An 18,414-nucleotide genomic window follows, 5' to 3' on the forward strand; every position below is an offset into this window, starting at 1 on the left:
ATTGTGATTAATTATTAACACACAGACAGACTATTGTACCTCAGGTCTAAGAAGTGAGGGCCTCAGTAATTGCTGTTGCTGGCAAAGAGTTGTAAGAAAAAAGAACAAAGAGGAGGAGGTGGTAAAAGAGGTAAATATTGGATTTCCTTCAGAAGAGTTTTTAAACATCAGTTATCTAAAGTAGTAAGACATACAAGAAGATGAAATATCAGCAAAAATACATGGGGATTCTTACCTCCTGTTGTCCATATCCCCTCCTGCAAAGAATTGCATACAAATAATACATTTTAAAATGTCATCAAAATTTAACAACATCAACAACTTGTATTTATATAGCACTTTTAACATAGTGAAATGTCTCATGGTGCTTCACAGGAGTGTTATAAAACAAAATTTGACACCGAGCCACATAGGAGATATTCAGGCAGATGACCAAAAGCTTGGTCAAAGGGATACGTTTTAAGGAGCGTCTTAAAGGAGGAGAGAGAGGCAGAGAGGCGGAGAGGTTTAGGCAGGGAATTCCAGAGCTTAGGGCCTTGGCAGCTGAAGGCATGGCAGCCAATAGTTGAGTGATTAAAATCAGGAATGCTCAAGAGGCTAGAATTAGAGGAGTGCAGATATCTCAGGGGGTTGTGGGGCTGTAGGAGGTTACAGAGATAGGGAGGGCCGAGGCCATGAAGGGATTTGTAAACAAGGATGAGAATTTTAAAATCAAGGTGTTGCTTAACTGGGAGCCAATGTAGGTCAGCGAGCACAGGGGAGATGGGCGAACGGGACTTGATGCGAGTTAGGACACGGGCAGCAGAGTTTTAGATGATTTCAAGTTTACAGAGGGTAGAACATGGGAGTGCATTGGAATAGTCAAGTCTAGAGGTGACAAAGGCATGGTTGAGGGTTTCAGCAGCAGATGAGCTGAGGCGGGGTGGAGACGGATGATGTTCTGTAGGTGGAAATAGATGGTCTTAGTTATGGCGTGGATCGGTGGACGGAAGCTCATTTTGGGGTCAAGTATGACACCAAGGTTGTGAACAGTCTTGTTCAACCTCAGACAGTTGCTGGATAGAGGGGTGGAGTCGGTGGCTAGGAAATGGAGTTTGTGGCGGGAACCGAAGACAATGGGCTGGATTTTCATTGAGGAGGCGGGTGGGAGGCGGGACTACAACTTTTGGGGTTGTAGTCCCGCCTCCATCGAGTTCTAGCCAACCCACGCGATTTTCACTTGGTTGACCTTGTTGAGCCCGCCCAACGGGCTCAGCAGGCCAATTAAGGGCCACCCAGCAACAAGTGACGTCACAGATTGAAATTTCATTTGTCAAGACCTTTTGACAGATGAAATATCAGCGTTTCACAGCTGTTTGAAGCTGTCAAACACTGACAGTCTGTACTCCAGGTTAATTCCTTCCTCTCAGGATGATTTAGAGATCTCCCTGGAACAGAAAGCAGAGGCTGCAGATTTCGACAGCTGGCGGCCATTCTGCTTTCTGTGCAGGTGAGATGAGGGACTCCCGAGACCTGAAGGAAGGAAGGCTGTAAAGGTAAGTAAAGGTTAGTAGAACTTCTTTAAACACTTTACACAGACCAAACATACTTACCTCTGCACTCATGCATCCATCACTCACCTGAACACCGGACATCTCGACCCCTCCAAGCCCTGCATCCCGACGGCCTGCCTCGCTAGCTTGGCATGGTTTGGAGCCATCGGGAATCCCACATTTCAACAATGAAAATAGGGATTAGGCTAAAAACTGCCTGTTAACTACCTGTTAACAGGCAGTTAATTGGCACTAATCCCCTTCCCGCCTCGGGGAGGGTACCCGCCTCCTTTGAAACTGGCATGAAGGCGGGTTGGGGGCGGGACCCCCGATTTCAGGATTTTAAACCCCCACACGCCTCCAATCCAGGCTCCACGGCCCAATGAAAATCCAGCCCAATGTCTTTGGTCTTCCCAATATTTAATTGGAAGAAATTTCTGCTCATCCAATCCTGGATGTCGGACAAGCAATCTGACAATTTAGAAAGAAAGACTTGCATTTATATAGCGCCTTTCACAACCTCAGGACATCCCAAAGTGCTATACAACTAAGGAAGTACTTTTGAAGTGTAGTCACTGTTGTGATGTAGGAAACGCGGCAGCCAATTTGTGCACAGCAAGCTCCCGCAAACAGCAATGTGACAATGACCAGATAATCTGTTTTTGTTATGTTGATTGAGGGATAAATATTGGCCAGGGGACCAGGTATAACTCCCCTGCTCTTTTTGAAATAGTGCCGTGGGATCTGTTACATCCATCTGAGAGAGCAGACAGGGCCTCAGTTTAATGTCTCATCTGAAAGACGGCACCTCTGACAGTGCAACATTCCCTCAGTACTGCACTGGAGCTTCAGCCTAGATTTTTGTGCTCAAGTCTCTGGAGTGGGACTCAGAGATGAGAGTTTTACTAACTGAGCCATGGATCACCTCTTAGAGACAGTGGAGAGGATGAGAGAGGTGGTGGTGAGGTAGAGCTGGGTGTCATTAGCGTACATGTGGAAACTAGCGCTCTGTTTTTGGATGATGTCGCCAAGTGGCAGCATGTAGATGAGAAATAGGAGGGGACCAAGGATAGATCCTTGGGGGGACACCAGAGGTAACATTGTGGGCCCGGGAAGCGAAGCAATTGCAGGTGATTCTCTGGCTACGATTAGATAGATAAGAATGAAACCAGGCGAGTGCAGTCCCACCCAGCTGACGACGGTGGAGAGGCACCAGAGGAGGATGGTATGGTCAACCGTGTCAAAGGCTGCAGACAGCCTGAGAAGGATGAAGAGAAATAGTTTACCTTTGTCACAGTTACATAGAATCTCATTTGTGACTTTGCGCTGTGGCAGGGGCGAAAACATGATTGGAGAGATTCAAACATGGAGTTCCGGGAAAGATGGGCACAGATTTGGGAGGCAACACCACGTTCAAGGACTTTGGAGAGGAAAGGGAGGTTGGAGATGGGGTGGCAGTTTGCAAGGATGGAGGGGCAAGGGTTGTTTTTTTGAGGAGGGGGTGATGACGGCAGATTTGAAGGAGAGTGGGGCAGTACCTGAGGAGCGAGAACCATTAACAGTATCAGCTAACATGGGAGCCAGGAAAGAAAGTTAGGTATTCAGCAGTTTAGTGGGAATAGGGTCGAGGGAGAAGGAAGTGGGTCACATGGACAAGTTGAGCTCGGAGAGGGCATGAGGGGAGATCGGAGAGAAACTGGAGAAAGATGCGAGTTCAGAGCTAGGGCCGGGGGAAACCTTAGAGGAAGTTTGGAAACCATTAGATAGATAATAGTGTGCTACAGTTATTAACCAATAGCTTTCATGTTATAGTTTAACATTTAACATCACTAATAAAAACAGTAATCATTTGTGCTTTCATTCTAGCTGAGAGAATAGTATGGTACATTGAATTCACATTCAGATGACATAAATAGCTCTACTACCCTGAAGCAACACAACTAATATGCCTGGTAACCATAAGTCATCATACATTCAACTAGATGATTAAAATCTGGAATTATTTTCTAAATGTAAAGTTAAATACTATTTAAACATTTTAATTGGAAAACCTAATTTAAGGGAATCTTGACAAAATCCTAATTTATTCTTAGATTAGCCAATATTAATCTCTGTACCAATGCACTGAGGACTACTGAGTAAAAGCTGCTTTGCAGTTTGTCCTGGGTTATTCTATATACTAGAACCATTTGTACATTCTGCATTGCCCTTGTTTTATAGGAAATGCTACCATGTTGTATAGTGCAACTTTCCATCCTGCAAAATATTGAGGTGCTGAAAGTATTCTCAAATGAGTAACCATGGCAAGTAAGCATAAATGAGAAACATAGAAACATAGAAACATAGAAGATAGGAGCAGGAGTAGGCCATTCGGCCCTTTGAGCCTGCTCCGTCATTCAATGAGATCATGGCTGATCATCCAAATTCAGTACCCTGTCCCTGCCTTCTCCCCATATCCCATGATCCCTTTAGCCTTAAGAAATATATCCAACTCTTTCTTGAATATATTTAATGAACTGGCCTCCACCGCCCTCTGTGGCAGAGAATTCCACAGGTTCACCACTCTCTGGATGAAGAAATTCCTCCTCATTCAGTCCTAAATGGCTTACCCCCTATCCTTAGACTATGACCCCTGGTTCTGGACTCCCCGGCCATCAGAAACATCCTTCCTGCATCTAGTCTGTCTAGGCCTGACAGAATTTTATAGGTTTCGATGAGATCCCCTCTCAATCTTCTAAACTCCAGTGAGTATAAGCCCAATCGACACAATCTCTCCTCATACGTCATTCCTGCCATCCCAGGTATCAGCCTGGTGAATCTTCGCTGCACTCCTTCCATGGCAAGAACGTCCTTCCTCAGGTAAGGCGACCAAAACTGCACACAATACTCAAGGTGCGGTCTCACCAAGGCCCTGTACAACTGTAGCAAGACATCCTTGTTCCTGTACTCGAACCCTCTTGCTACGAAGGCCAACATACCATTTGCCTTCTTAACCACCTGTTGCACCTGCATGCTTACCTTCAGCGACTGGTGCACAAGAACACCCAGCCTTACAGAGGCACTTGATTTCTGTGGCAAGTGAAGAGTCCTGATTTAGAAGTGCAATAAACCTTGTGCTTTCTCAGAACAATCTCACATAGCACTGAGTATCTTAGTACAGCAAGCTTTCGAACAGCGAATGGTGTTGCGTGGAATGCTATCCACCAAAAAAGCAATACATCTCGGGAAATTATAAATCACAACAATTTAAGCTGCATTCTTCAATTAGCTACTGTGATTTACATTTAAAAGGGAAAGCAAAAGCAACAAAAAAATAGAATCATACAAAGTAATTCGGGAAAAACATTTGGGTTCACTGGGGAGGAATATAAAGGCGTGATTGATGATTTATTGTCATGAATAAAGTTACAATCTGCAAAGGCTAAAAATTAGAATTCAGTGCAAGCATATGATGATCAAAAGCAAATTACTTCAATTGTCCTCTGATGTGAAAGTAATGAGGAATTAATATGTAGATTTATCAAGGAGGATAATTTGAGGTTTACAAAAAGGCTACTTAATATTATCTTGCATCTGGCATCTCAAAACAGTGATGCACTTAATTTGTTTGCAAGGCTAAAGCAGACAATTTTATTATGCAAACCAATGCACTAAACGTTAAGGATGTTTTAATGCTTGGATTCTGATGATTAACCAGTCAATCAGATTTTAACCCTTCACTGCTAAGAGTCAAACAAACCCTTGCGGTAGCTAAAATGTACAGCTCAAGTGCTTTATCATTAGAATTCAATACACAATCAGTGTCTTTATATTTAATGTGCATCATTCAGTCCTTTGCTAAAGATTATTTCTTCCTGGAGATCAGGAGTTCTGCTGCAGTTATTGGTTGCTCTGGAACCGAGAACTGGATCAATATCGCACTTTGACGGGTAGTTAAGAGTGGACAGTTTATAGCAGATTAATTTTCATGGAGCAATTGAATTGAAGAAACCATAAAGATAGCTGGTGTTTTCTATCTGTTTTTCCCCCTCTTCTGAACATGCTGACCAAAAGGCAGGTACCACCCGGGTTGAAAAGTGTAAAAGAGAAGATACGATCGGGAAGCAGTGATTCGGTGGTGTTAATGCTGAGTTTTAAAAACCTGTTAGGAAGAAAGAGTGGGGTGGTGGGAAGCACAGAACTACCATTGCTTTGAGGGCTGGGAAAGAATAGGTTTGAATTGAAGACAGTGCAAACAGTCTAGATTTCAAGTAGGGATGTAAGGAGGAGGAAGAGGATATAGATGATGCATTTAGAGTGTAGAAGGAAAGAGCAGCCATGCTGAGAGCCATATTGGCAATAATGGATTAGGCCAGAACTTACAAGGTGATAGATGATTTGAGCGAGAACAGCAGCTTCAATATCTTTAGATGCTACCACTAAAGCAATAGCACATTTCATTTATGTAGTGTCTTTAACATAGAGAGTATCCCAAGAGAATTCACAGATGAAGGAGAAAATAAATAACGTACATTAATCAGATAAAAGGGGAAAAAGAGTAGACACTGAATCATGGTGGGAGAGTTATAAGAGCTGTCTAAAAGCTTAGCCAAAAGATGGATTTTAAGAAGGTTTTTAAAAGTGGAAAGAGAAGTAAAGAAGTGGAGGAGTTTTAGGGAGGATGGTGCCTGAAGGCTTTGTTATCAGTGATGGGTCGATGGAGGCGGATGCACAACAGGCCAGAGTTTATGAAGCGAAAAGTATGGGAAGGATTATAAGGCTGAAGGAGATTGCAGAGATAGGGTGGGGTAAGGCAATGAAAGGATTTGAAGAGGAGGAAAATTGAACGTGGAGGGCTAGAAAAGCGCAATTTGCGAGTGAGGGAACTAGGAAAGAGTTTTTTCCCCTGGGTTTAGGTGAAGATAGGGTGATGTGAGTGGTAAGGGAGATGAGGACGTGGTCAGAGATAGCCTTGTTGGTGATCACAACTTTGGAAGTCGTCGTCGTACGTGTCTTCATACTGTTCCCTTTGGGGAACTGTATGAAGTGGTGGAAGGATTTCTGGCCGCGATTAACGCTCCTTCCGTGACCGTAACCATCTTCGTACCAGCCATTAGGGTGGTTAGTCCTATGGCGGGAGGGTTTTACGGGCTCCCACAACCCATACGAGGGGGGGGGGCCACCCACACCCACACCCACGGATGCAAGTATCCCGCTGGATGTCAACCCAGAATTTAGAGCCGGAGCTCCGACTCCACTTGCCGGGACTGTCTGGAGCGGGGTTCGAAACCCTACGCCTTCTGGCCCAGCGGCGGGGATGCTACCGCTACGCCAAAGGCCCACTCCTACTTTGGAAGTAAAAAAGCCAAAAAATGGCAAGGTCAAGGGGGAAAGCTGTGGGTGTGGGTGGGAGAGTTTATGTCATGGGTAAGACCTCGTGAGGATAGGTGGGTAGAGGAGTTGGAGGAAGGGGAACTAAGGGAGTTTAAGCGTAGGTTGAAATTACTGAGGATAAGGAGTTTCTAGGTGCAGAGGCTAAGGAAGAGATCGCGATGAAGAAGTCGATATGGGGCTTGCCGGTAAATGTGAGGATTTTAACAGGATGGATGGACAGGGATGACGTGTTTTAAGGAGGAGAGAGTTCCAAAAGAATAGGATAAGAGACTAAAGTAGAATTTGGTGATAAGAGCAGCACCACTGCTGTGGCAGTTTGGTCAGAGAAAGTGATAAAGTTTGTAGCCAGGTGGAGTCGCTTTGGTGAGTGTGAAGGAGTGACTCCCCAAAATCCAGCTATCTTTCAGCACCAACCAACAGATCCATTCACGGTGAGGTCATGGATGGTGAGGATCTTGTTCCTGAGGGAGAAAACGGCCTGCCAAGCGATACAGAGCCAGTTGTTAATGGTGATCCCACAGTACGGTTGGGTGTGGGGGGTGGTATTAGAGGAAAGGAAAGGGATGAGGAGGAGCTTGGAGAAATTAACCTGGAGCAGCAAGCTGAGAAGAAACATTATCAGAAGCTGAGAGTGAAAGAATTGGGATATCTGCTCTGCGAGACTGAGTGATAAGTGCCACAATAAAGGCAAAAGTGCAGTAGTTAAAAGTGAAAGTGGGGTGATTTTCCTTATGGTGAACCCTAGTAGTTTCTAAGGAAAGAAATCAAAAACTTGCATTTATATAGCACTTTATCACATCCTCATGATGTCCCACAGTGCTTTACAGTGAATTGATTTTAGTCACTGTTATTATGTAGCCAATTTTCACATTGCAAAATCCCACAAGCAGCAAATGAAATGAATGACTAGTTAGTTTGTATCATGGTAGTGTTGTTGGAGAGAGGAATACTGGTCAAGACACCTGGGAAACTCCCTTATCCTCTTTGAATAGTACTATGGATCTTTTAGATCCACCTGAGCAGTCAGACAGACCCTCAGTTTAACATCTTATCGGAAAGACAACACTGAAGTGACATCCTAGATTATAAGCTCCAATCCTTGGTGCGGCTTGAACCCTCAACCTTCTGACTCAGAGGCAAGAGTGCTACCAACTGAGCCAAGCTGACACTTGGAGAATGAATGGTGAAGTGGGATTAAGAAAGAGTGAAGAGAGCGATGCATTTGGTGGTATGCATCTTGAAAACGGTATAAACACTAGATAGAAGGGGACTCTGGCTGAATTTTTTCACCTTACTTATTTTACAGTTGTTGAGGCCAATTGTAGTACCTCTACTATCACCCAGTGAGATTAGCTAACACAATATATATCAAGGATTTAACCTCAGATTTTCCTGATCTATATGATTCACTACCACACATTTACCCAGTGAGCAACAGACAGAGCTAAATTTGTAATAATGTTTGCAATGTTCTGGTTCTTGAATGGTATGGTTTTGCTGATAATATCAGAAAGATGAGGAAATTATGTAGATGTGGGTAATATTGATGTTCATTGTCTGACCCTGAACACGGGGGCCCCACAAGGATATGTGCTGAGCCCCCTCCTCTACTCCCTCTTCACCCACGACTGTGTGGCTGTTCATGGTTCCAACACCATCATCAAGTTTGCGGATGATACCACAGTGGTAGGCCAGATCACCAACAACGATGAGTCAGCCTACAGGGAGGAGGTCCAGCATCTCGTGAAGTGGTGCGCGGATAACAACCTGGCCCTTAACATCAAGAAAACCAAGGAAATCATTGTGGACTTCAGGAAGTCTAAAGGCGGAAGTCACACCCCCATCCACATCCATGGGGCTGTGGTGGAAAGGGTGGACAGCTTTAAGTTCCTCGGAGTCCACATCACGGAAGACCTCTCCTGGTCCCTCAATACCTCCTCTCTGGTGAAGAAGGCCCAGCAGCGTCTATATTTCCTAAGGAGGCTGAAGGGATGTAACCTGTCACCCCTGATCCTCTCTAACTTTTACCGCTGCACAATAGAGAGCATCCTGACGAACTGTATCACAGTATGGTATGGCAGCTGTAGCTCCTATGACCGGAAAGCCCTGCAGCGGGTAGTCAAAACTGCCCAACGCATTACCGGCACCCGGCTACCGACCATAGAGCACATATACCAGAAACGCTGTTTACGGAGGTCACTGACCATCATCAAAGACCCTACCCACCCCAGCCAGAGTCTGTTCACCCCCCTGCCATCTGGGAGACGCTACAGATGCATTCGCACCCGAACGACCAGATTTAGGAACAGCTTCTTTCCCAGGGCTGTCATCCTACTGAACTCCACAAATAAACTTTAAAGCCTGCACATCTGCCAATGCACTTTATTATGTTTATGTTAATGTATTACAAGCCAAATGAATGTTGAATGTTTAAATGTCTTAATCTAAATGTACACTCTCGGGAGCCGCAAGCCTACATTTCGTTGTACTGCACTTGTGCACTAACAATGACAATAAAGTTGATTATGATTATTATGATTATGAACAGTATCAAGTAACAGGTACAGAAATATAAGAATATTCTGTATTTTTGTAGATTACTGGGAAAATATAGCAATGTTGATTGCAATGCTTAATTCACAAGTGAATGAGATTAGGACAGCAAAGAGATGAGTGTGTTGTGCAAGTCTGCTGCACAAGATCTGTAAAAATACTGTACCCACGATAACCCCAATGATCTGATCTCCCCTCATAGAGATAGAGGGCAGGATTTTCATTGTGCCGTGGAGTCAGGATTGGAGGTGTGCGGGGGGTTAAAATCCTGAAATCAGGGGTCCCGACCCCATCCCGCACCCAAACCCGCCTCCATGACAATTTCAAAGGAGGCGGGTACCCGCCCCTCACTGGGACCCGCCTACCCGAGGCGGGAAGGGATTAGTGCCAATTAACTGCCTGTCAACAGGCAGTTAACAGGCAGATTTTAGCCTAATCCCTATTTTGAAGGTTGAAGTGTGGGATTCCTGATTGCTCCAAACCATGCCAAGTTAGAGGAGGCGGGCCGTCGGGTTGAAGGACTTGGAGGGGTCGAGATGTCGGTGTTCAGGTGAGTGATGTGTGCATGAGTGCAAAGGTAAGTGTGTTTGGTGTGTCTAAAGTGATTAAAGAAGTGTAAATTACCTTTTCTTACCTTTTCAGCCTTCCTTCCTTTAGGTCCCGGGAGTCCCTCATCTCACCGGCACAGAAAGTAGAATGGCTGCGAACTGTCAAAAGTGACAGCCTGCAGCTTTCTGTGCAGGAGAGATTTCTAACTGAGTCTGTGGAGAGGGACTCAGGTTAGAAGTAAGACTGTCAGTGTTTGACAGCTTCAAACAGCTGTGAAACACTGATATTTCATCTGTTAGAACCTCTTGACAGATGACATTTCAGTCTGTGACGTCACCTGTTGCCGGGTGGCCCTTAATTGGCCTGCTGAGCCCGCTGGGCGGGCTCAACAAGGTCAATCAAGTTAAAATCGCGTGGATTGGCTGCATTTTGATGGAGGCGGGACTACAACCCCGAAAGTTGTAGTCCCACCTCCTACCTGACTCCTGAGTTAAATTCCTGCCCAGAGTGTCTCCGCTTCCGCCACTTCCGTCGGCAGCGAATTCCAGGTCATCACCACTCGCTGCGTAAAAAGTTTTTTCTCACATCCCTCCTGTATCTCTTGCCCAAAACCTTAAATCTGCGTCCCTTAGTTCTTGTACCATCAACTAGTGGAAAAGCCTTACCCCGTCTAGCCTATCCAAACCTGTCATAATCCTGTACACCTCTATCAAATCACCCCTCAACCTCCTTTGCTCTAATGAAAACAAATCCAGCTTCTCCAACCTGTCCTTGTAGCTAAGATCCCCCATCCCCAGAACCATTCTGGTAAACCTCCTCTGCACCCTCTCAAGGGCCTTCACATTCTTCCTAAAGTGTGGTGACCAGAACTGGACGCAATACTCCAGTTGTGGCCTAACCAGCGCTTTATAAAGGTTCAGCATAATTTCTCTACTCTTGTACTCAACACCTCTATTTATGAAGCCCAAGATCCCATATGCTTTGTTAACCACTCTCCTGCCACCTTCAGGGACCTATGCACATTAACTCCCAGGCCCCTCTGTCCCTGCACACTCTTTAAAACTGTGCCATTAAGTGTATATTGCCTCTCCCTGTTCCTTCTGCCAAAATGCATCACCCCACACATCTCTGTATTAAATTCCATCTGCCACTTGTCTGCCCATTCTACTAGCCTTTCTATGTCCTGTTGCTGTCGATTGGTATCATCCTCACTCTTTGCCACACCCCCAAGTTTGGTGTTATTGGCAAATTTAGAAATTCTACTCTGTATTCCAATATCCAAGTCATTCATATATATATCAAAAAAAGCAGTGGCCCCAGCACTGACCCTTGGGGAACACTACTGTCTACCATCCTCCAGTCTGAAAAACAGCCATTTACCACAACTCACTGTTTCCTGTCCTTAAGCCAATTCTTTATCCAAGCTGCCACTGACCCACCTATTCCATGAGCCTGTGGCGGAGGCCACATAGGGACAATAACACAATTCACTTTGTATAGCAATGTTGTGTTATGTACATGCTGGGTTGGGTTATCGGTGCAGGGTCCCTTTAAGAACGTCGGTAGCGTGATGACGTCATAACGTCAGTTGCGTGATGACATCATAGCCTCTGCACGGGGTTGAGCCTTCCGACCTCGTGGAGAGTAATTAAAGTAAGACACGTTTTGTTTTTGCTGAAAGAAGTCTCAGCCTGTTGATTTCTGTCGACTCCAACATTGGTGACCCCGCTGCTCTTTTGGACGATTCCAAAGACCTCATCTGAAATGGCGACGAACGCCGTTTCCATCAAATTACTCGAGTTTTGGGAACAACAGGCTGCCGCTTGGTTCGCCCAGGCTGAGGCTCAATTTGCACTCCGGGACATCACCGCGGACGACACGAGGTACTGCTACGTCATCTCTGCTCTCGGCAGCCAGAGTCATGAACCTGCTCGAAAACCCCCCGGAGCTCAACAAATTCGAAACGCTGAAAACGCACCTCTTACAAACTTTCGGACTCACCGAAGCCGAGCGTGCACGCCGGCTTCTCTCTCTACCCGGGCTTGGCGACTCCAAGCCCTCGGAGCTGATGGACCACATGCTGGCCCTCCTGGGCTCACACATTGCATGCTTCCTCTTCAAGGAACTGTTCCTTCAGCAGCTGCCAGGTCAGGTACGGTCGGCGTTAGCCAACTCTTCCACTACCGATTTCCGCGACCTGGCCAAGGAGACTGACAAATTTTTCTCCGCCGGGCAACAGTACTGCGTGGCCACGCAGAGCCCTGCCCCCACTGATACAGCCCAACGGCGGCAACCCTCAAGCCTCTGCTTCTACCATGCGCAGTTCAGCCCCAAAGCCAGGAAGTGTCGGCCCCCGTGCAGTTTTCCCGCGTCGAAACAAACTAAAGACCACTCGTCGGCTGCTATGGCTGTCGGCCATTCAGGCAGTTTGTTGTTTATTACAGACACCGACTCCGGACGTCGTTTCCTTTGCGACACGGGCGCCCAGGTAAGCGTCCTGCCCGCGTCAACCATAGACATTCAAGGGGGGAACCATGGCCCCGTCCTCGAAGCCGCCAACGGCAGCTCCATCTGCACCTTTGGGAAACGGAACGTGGCGCTTTGTTTTGGCGGGCAACGGTTCACCTGGGACTTTGTCACAGCAAAAGTGTCCATCCCCCTTCTCAGCGCTGACATCCTCTGCGCCAATGGCCTTTTGGTGGACATCAAGAACCGACGCCTCATCAACGCGGAAACCTTCAGCTTGCTCCCATGTTCCCTCAGCGGGTCCAGCACGACGCAGTTGTCCAGCGCACTCTCGGCCTCTGATGAGTTTTCCCGCCTCCTCGCCCAGTTCCCGGACCTTACGAAGCCCACGTTCTCATCCGCCGCCACCAAACACGGGGTAGAACACCACATTTCGACCACCAGTCCGCCCGTCTACGCCCGCGCTCGGCGCCTCGACCCGGGGAAGCTCACCATCGCCAAAGCCGAGTTCGACACCATGGAGCGCCTCGGCATCATCTGCCGGTCGAACAGTCCGTGGGCTTCGCCCCTTCACATCGCCCCGAAACCAGGCAGCGGCTGGCACCCGTGCGGAGACTACCGGCGCCTCAACGACACGACGACCCCCGACCGCTATCCGATTCCACACATCCAGGACTTTTCCACCCGCCTGGCCGGGAAAGCGGTATTCTCGAAAGTGGACCTCATCCGGGGTTATCACCAGGTCCCTGTCCGGCCACAGGACGTGCCGAAAACCGTGGTGATCACCCCGTTCGGGCTATTCGAATTTCTCCGCATGCCATTCGGCCTCAAAAACGCCGCACAGGCTTTTCAACGCCTAATGGACACCGTGTTACGGGACCTAACATTCCTGTTCGTATACCTGGACGACATCCTCATCGCCAGCGCCTCCAGGACGGAGCATGTGTCCCACCTCCGGACTCTTTTCCAACGACTCAGCCAACACGGCCTAATCGTCAACCCGGCCAAGTGCCAGTTCGGGCTGTCCTCAATCTACTTTCTCGGGCACCGCATCACGAAGGACGGGACGGTGCCACTCCCATCGAAAGTGGAGGCCGTGATGGACTTCCCGCGACCCCTCACCGTTAAGGCCCTGCAGGAGTTTTTGGGCATGGTGAACTTTTACCATTGTTTCGTCCCCCGAGCAGCCCAGCTTATGCGGCCCCTTTACGAGGCCCTCAAAGGCAAGCCCGACAAACTCGCCGTCAACTGGTCTGATGAGATGGCCAATTCTTTCACGGACACGAAAAGGACCCTGGCTAACGCAACCATGCTGGCGCATCCATTGCCTGATGCGCCGATTGCTCTCACCACCGATGCCTCGGACTATGCGGTCGGCGCCGTCCACAAACAGTGGGTCAATGGCGCCTGGCAGCCACTCGCCTTCTTCAGCCGGCAGCTCCGCCCCAACGAGCAGAAGTACAGCACCTTTGATCGCGAGCTTCTCGGCCTCTACCTCGCCGTCCGACACTTCCGTTTCCTGCTGGAGGCCCGCCCGTTCACGGCGTTCATGAACCACAAGCCGTTGACCTTCGCCATGGCCAAAGCCTCCGAGCCATGATCGGCCCGTCAGCAACGCCAGTTGGCCTTCATCTCGGAGTTTACAATGGACATCCAGCATGTGGTTGGGAAAGACAACCCTGTTGCCGACTGTCTCTCCCAAGCCGTCGCCAGCGCCGTGCACCTCGGCATCGACTACACCCGCATGGCGGCCGACCAGGCCGCCGACCCGAACGTCCAGGCCTACAGGACGGCGGTCACGGGCCTTCAACTAGCAGATGTCGCGTTCGACGCTGCCGGCACCACACTCCTGTGCGACGTGTCCATTGGGCAGCCACGTCCCGTCATGCTCGAAGGGTGGAGACGGCAAGTTTTCGACGCCGTCCATAATCTTTCCCACCCGGGCAGGAAGCCGTCACAGAAGCTGGTGGCGGCCAAGTTCGTCTGGCACGGGCTCAGGAAAGACGTTCGCGGCTGGGCCAGCACCTGCGTGGTATGCCAATGCTCGAAAGTGCATCGCCATACTAAGGCCCCATTGGCGCCTTTTGCGGTGCCCGAGAGGCGGTTCGACCACGTTAACGTGGACCTGGTGGGGCCCCTGCCGCCCTCCCGCAGGTTCACCTACCTCCTCACAATGGTCGACAGAACCACCTGATGGCCGGAAGCCGCCCCGCTGTCTTCAACGACGGCCGCCGATGTGGCTCGGGCGTTCATCAGCACTTGGGTCGCCCGGTTCGGTGCCCCATCTGACATTTCCTCCGACCGGGGGCCCCAGTTCACGTCAGAGCTCTGGAACGCTGTCGCCCGAGGCCTTAGGTTGAGACTCCACCACACCACAGCTTACCACCCTCAGGCTAACGGGCTGTGCGAATGGTTTCATCGCTCCATGAAGGCCGCGCTCCAAGCCAGCCTCCGGGACGACAGTTGGATCGACAGACTCCCGTGGGTCATGCTGGGACTCATAACCGCTCCCAAGTAGGACCTCCAGTCCTCGTCCGCTCAGCTCGTCTACGGACAGCCGCTGCGGGTTCCCGGGGATTTCGTCCCCAACGCAACGGAACCTTGGTCCGCAGCCCGTCAGCGGTCCGACCTTCTGGACAACGCCAAGGTTTTCGCTCCGGTGCCCACGTCGCAGCATGGCCTCCTGCAGTCCCACGTTCCGCTCGACCTTCGTGCAGCGGAGTACGTTTTCATCTGCCACGACGCCCACCGGGGGCCTCTTCAGCCACCCTACGATGGACCATTCCGCGTCCTGGAAACCGGGGACAAGACCTTCGTCGTGGATGTTGGCGGTAAGCCGGACTGCATTTCCGCGGACCGTCTTAAGCCAGCCCATCTGGATCTGGACCAACCCGTTGAGTTGGCACAGCCCCCGAGACGGGGCTGACCTTCGGATTCCACACCCTCAATCCACCACCGAGTGCCCGAGGTCCCTCCGACGAACCCCCCCGGTCCCCACCCCGGAATTGAGGAGCCGTTCCGACCGTATGATCCGGCCCCCCCAATGGCTGACATTGCCAGTACTAGTGAATTCTGGGGGGACGTATGTGGCGGAGACCACATAGGAACAATAACACAATTCACTTTGTATAGCAATGTTGTGTTATGTACATGCTGGGTTGGGTTATCGGTGCAGGGTCCCTTTAAGAGCGTCGGTAGCATGATGACGTCATGACGTCGGTTGCGTGATGATGTCATAGCCCCTGCACGGGGCTGAGCCTTCAGACCTCATGCAGAGTAATTAAAGTAAGACACGTTTTGTTTTTGCTGAAAGAAAAGTCTCAGCCTGTTGATTTCTGTCGACTCCAACAAGCCTGAATTTTGTTAACCAGCCTTCTGTGTGGTACTTTGTCAAACGCCTTCCGAAAATCCATGTAGGCAACATCCATTGCATTGCCTTCATCAATCCTCTCTGTTACTTCATCAAAAAATTCAATTAGATTAGTCAAACACGAGCTGCCTTTTACAAATCCGTGTTTTTATCCTAGATTTTCTGCTCGATTGCGCTGTTTTTTCAGTGCAATTCGGCCGAAATCAGTGTAACCGGTGCAACAGATCGCGGAGGTTTAAGTGCAATTTGTGTTCGACGCAAGTCGAGTTTCTGCGATCTTTTGCGCTAGTTTTAAAAAACATCGCGCTGGAAAAAGGCTCCGCCAACAACACTGGCCACGCCCCCCAGGATGAACGAGTCACCATTGAGATTTTCCACTAATTGCACTTGTTTGCGGGCCTTCAGGCAGGCTATGAAAATTAAGTTGGTTCTTTTGAGTGCAAGGACAGTAAAAGGTAAGTTTTAAAAGTTTTGACTGTAATTTTTGTTTTCATTTACTGAAAAACTGACTACTATGCCTCAATATAACTAGAAAATTGTTTTATATATTTTTTTTAAAGTGAATTTCTGTAATTTAAAATCGGGTTACTCACAGGTGGTGGATTGACATTGATTTTAAATGCTTATTTTTTGTGATAAACCTATTTTCGGGCATTTTAATCAAACTTCACCAAGATACCACTCTTAAATATATAAAGAAATTTTTTTTTAAGCAAAATTAAAAGGAAAAAATAACATTTTAAAGCGCTGCCTGATTGCGCTGGTTTGGGTAAATTTTGGGTTTGGCAACATGCAAATGAGTTTGAGCGGCAACTCAGGGCGGGGGGGGGAAGCACTTTTCAAAGCGGAAACTCTACTCCAAGTTGTATCCGAAGCAAGTTCAGAAATTGCCTTTAACCTGTCTGTGCTACAAAATGATTAAATGTTCAGAGGGTGGTTCACACTCTCACTGACAATTGATTGGAACTGGACTAAACCACAGGACTGTACAGCACTCATTTCCCACTTCATATAATTTCAGCACTTTTATTCATCACTGAAAAAAATGATCATCGCCAGTTCAGCTTCCTTTTAACTAATCTCATTCATCGCAGCCGTGTGCAAATGCCGACAGAAAAACATCTGACATGATTTAGCCAACAGGCAAACAGGAGTGGAAGGTCTGCATCGCAGTTAACTGTTTTAGAAGGCGAGCAACAGGCAGGCAGTTAATTCCAGATGGCAACTGCTTTACCGAATAAGACTTTCGTTTAATTTCTTAATATTTTGGGGTAGACTAGTTAGCAGGGAAATAACTGTTTTAGGATAACGTTGTATGTATCTACCTCTGATATATAAGAGTGGTACACGACACGCAAGAACAGTGGCAGACTCGGAATTGACTTTCCGACTTGATTAGAAAGTAATTTAAGTAAACTGACAAAGTAAGTTTTGGAAACTGAGGCAAGTTACCACTGTTGATGGAAAACAGCACAGTGTATGTGCATCAGGCTTGAATTTGGCACTCAGATGTATGGTTCCACAGTCACAGACCTCACCCAGCCTGTTCAGTATAGTATTACACTAAGTCCTCTCACACATCCAATGTCATCAAAAGTCCTGCCCACGCGTTCTCAATAATGGTGGTTTGGATTCAATAATTAGATTATAATGAAGTGCTGATCTATGCTGCTAAAAGCTTGCCTTTTCCAGTCATAAAAACCACACACACATTTGTGTAGCATGCGCTAGAGCATATATATACTTTTAATGGAAGTTTTAATTAAGCTTAATGAATACCCACATTTAAAAAAATGAAGCCAACATTGAAGCTGAATACTTTTCCCATTCCACAGAACTCCAAGCACTCATTTGTTGTCTTAATATGGTACATCAGTTGCCATAGTTTGGGAGGAAGGGCAATTCACAATTAAACAAAGACACTTACTGAAAATAATTTTCTGCAGAAGAAGCCAGAAACGAAGTGCTTACAATACACTGGCATACGTTGGCCCAGTAATTCCGGGCCCAACGCGTGAGTAAGGACGGGGTACTCACGCGTGTGCCCGGAGGAATTGCCGGTTTTCAGCATGCACAGCGCATGCGCTGAAAACCGGCATTTCCTGTCCTCTGACCCAAGGGGTTAAGAGGCTGAACGCATGCACGGTATCGGGCAGTGCGTGCGACTTGGATTTCCTCTATTTTTAGAGAGTTGCGCGTGTGTAAAGGTCTCCGGTATTTACGCATTGAAAAACCACACGTAAGTACTTAGTTTTACAGGTAAGTGGTCTATTAATACAATTGAGAAATTTTTTTTCCACAGGTTTGTTATTTTTAAAGAATTTACAGTAAGGTAAGTTTAGTTTTAGCCCCGATTTTTTATATACATTTTTTTTTCAAATTTTAAAATTATTGTTTAAAATAGTTTTTCAGAGTTCTTTATGGTTCATTTAAGTAGTGCAATGTTTTTTAAAATTTTCTTTCAGGTTTAAGTAGTGTTTTGGGGCCAGGAGTTTTCATGAGTTTGACAGTTCTTACTGTCAAACTCATGAATGAACTTTTGCAACCTCCCATTGGTTGCCCTGTGCTCAC

At 47.6% G+C, this 18,414-nt stretch overlaps 1 protein-coding gene across 2 annotated transcripts in view; it reads right to left on the reverse strand.

The window, feature by feature from the left end:
- pcdh15b (protocadherin-related 15b) overlaps positions 1-18,414 on the reverse strand; it is a 1,235,959-nt gene that overhangs the window by 22,755 nt on the left and 1,194,790 nt on the right. Inside the window, exons 34-35 of one of the 2 annotated variants that reach the window (XM_085994900.1) lie at positions 236-257; positions 40-78 (exon numbers count right to left, since the gene is read on the reverse strand). In XM_085994900.1, the coding sequence (XP_085851026.1) occupies positions 40-78; positions 236-257 (61 nt within the window). Of the gene's footprint in view, positions 1-39; positions 79-179; positions 258-18,414 lie in introns of those variants that run through there. The other variant, XM_085994899.1, reaches the window with a different exon arrangement.

The sequence above is a fragment of the Somniosus microcephalus genome, chromosome 8 (genome assembly GCF_052327205.1).
Source record: "Somniosus microcephalus isolate GS21.2 chromosome 8, FLI_Smic_1.0, whole genome shotgun sequence".
Lineage (NCBI taxonomy): Eukaryota > Metazoa > Chordata > Chondrichthyes > Squaliformes > Somniosidae > Somniosus > Somniosus microcephalus.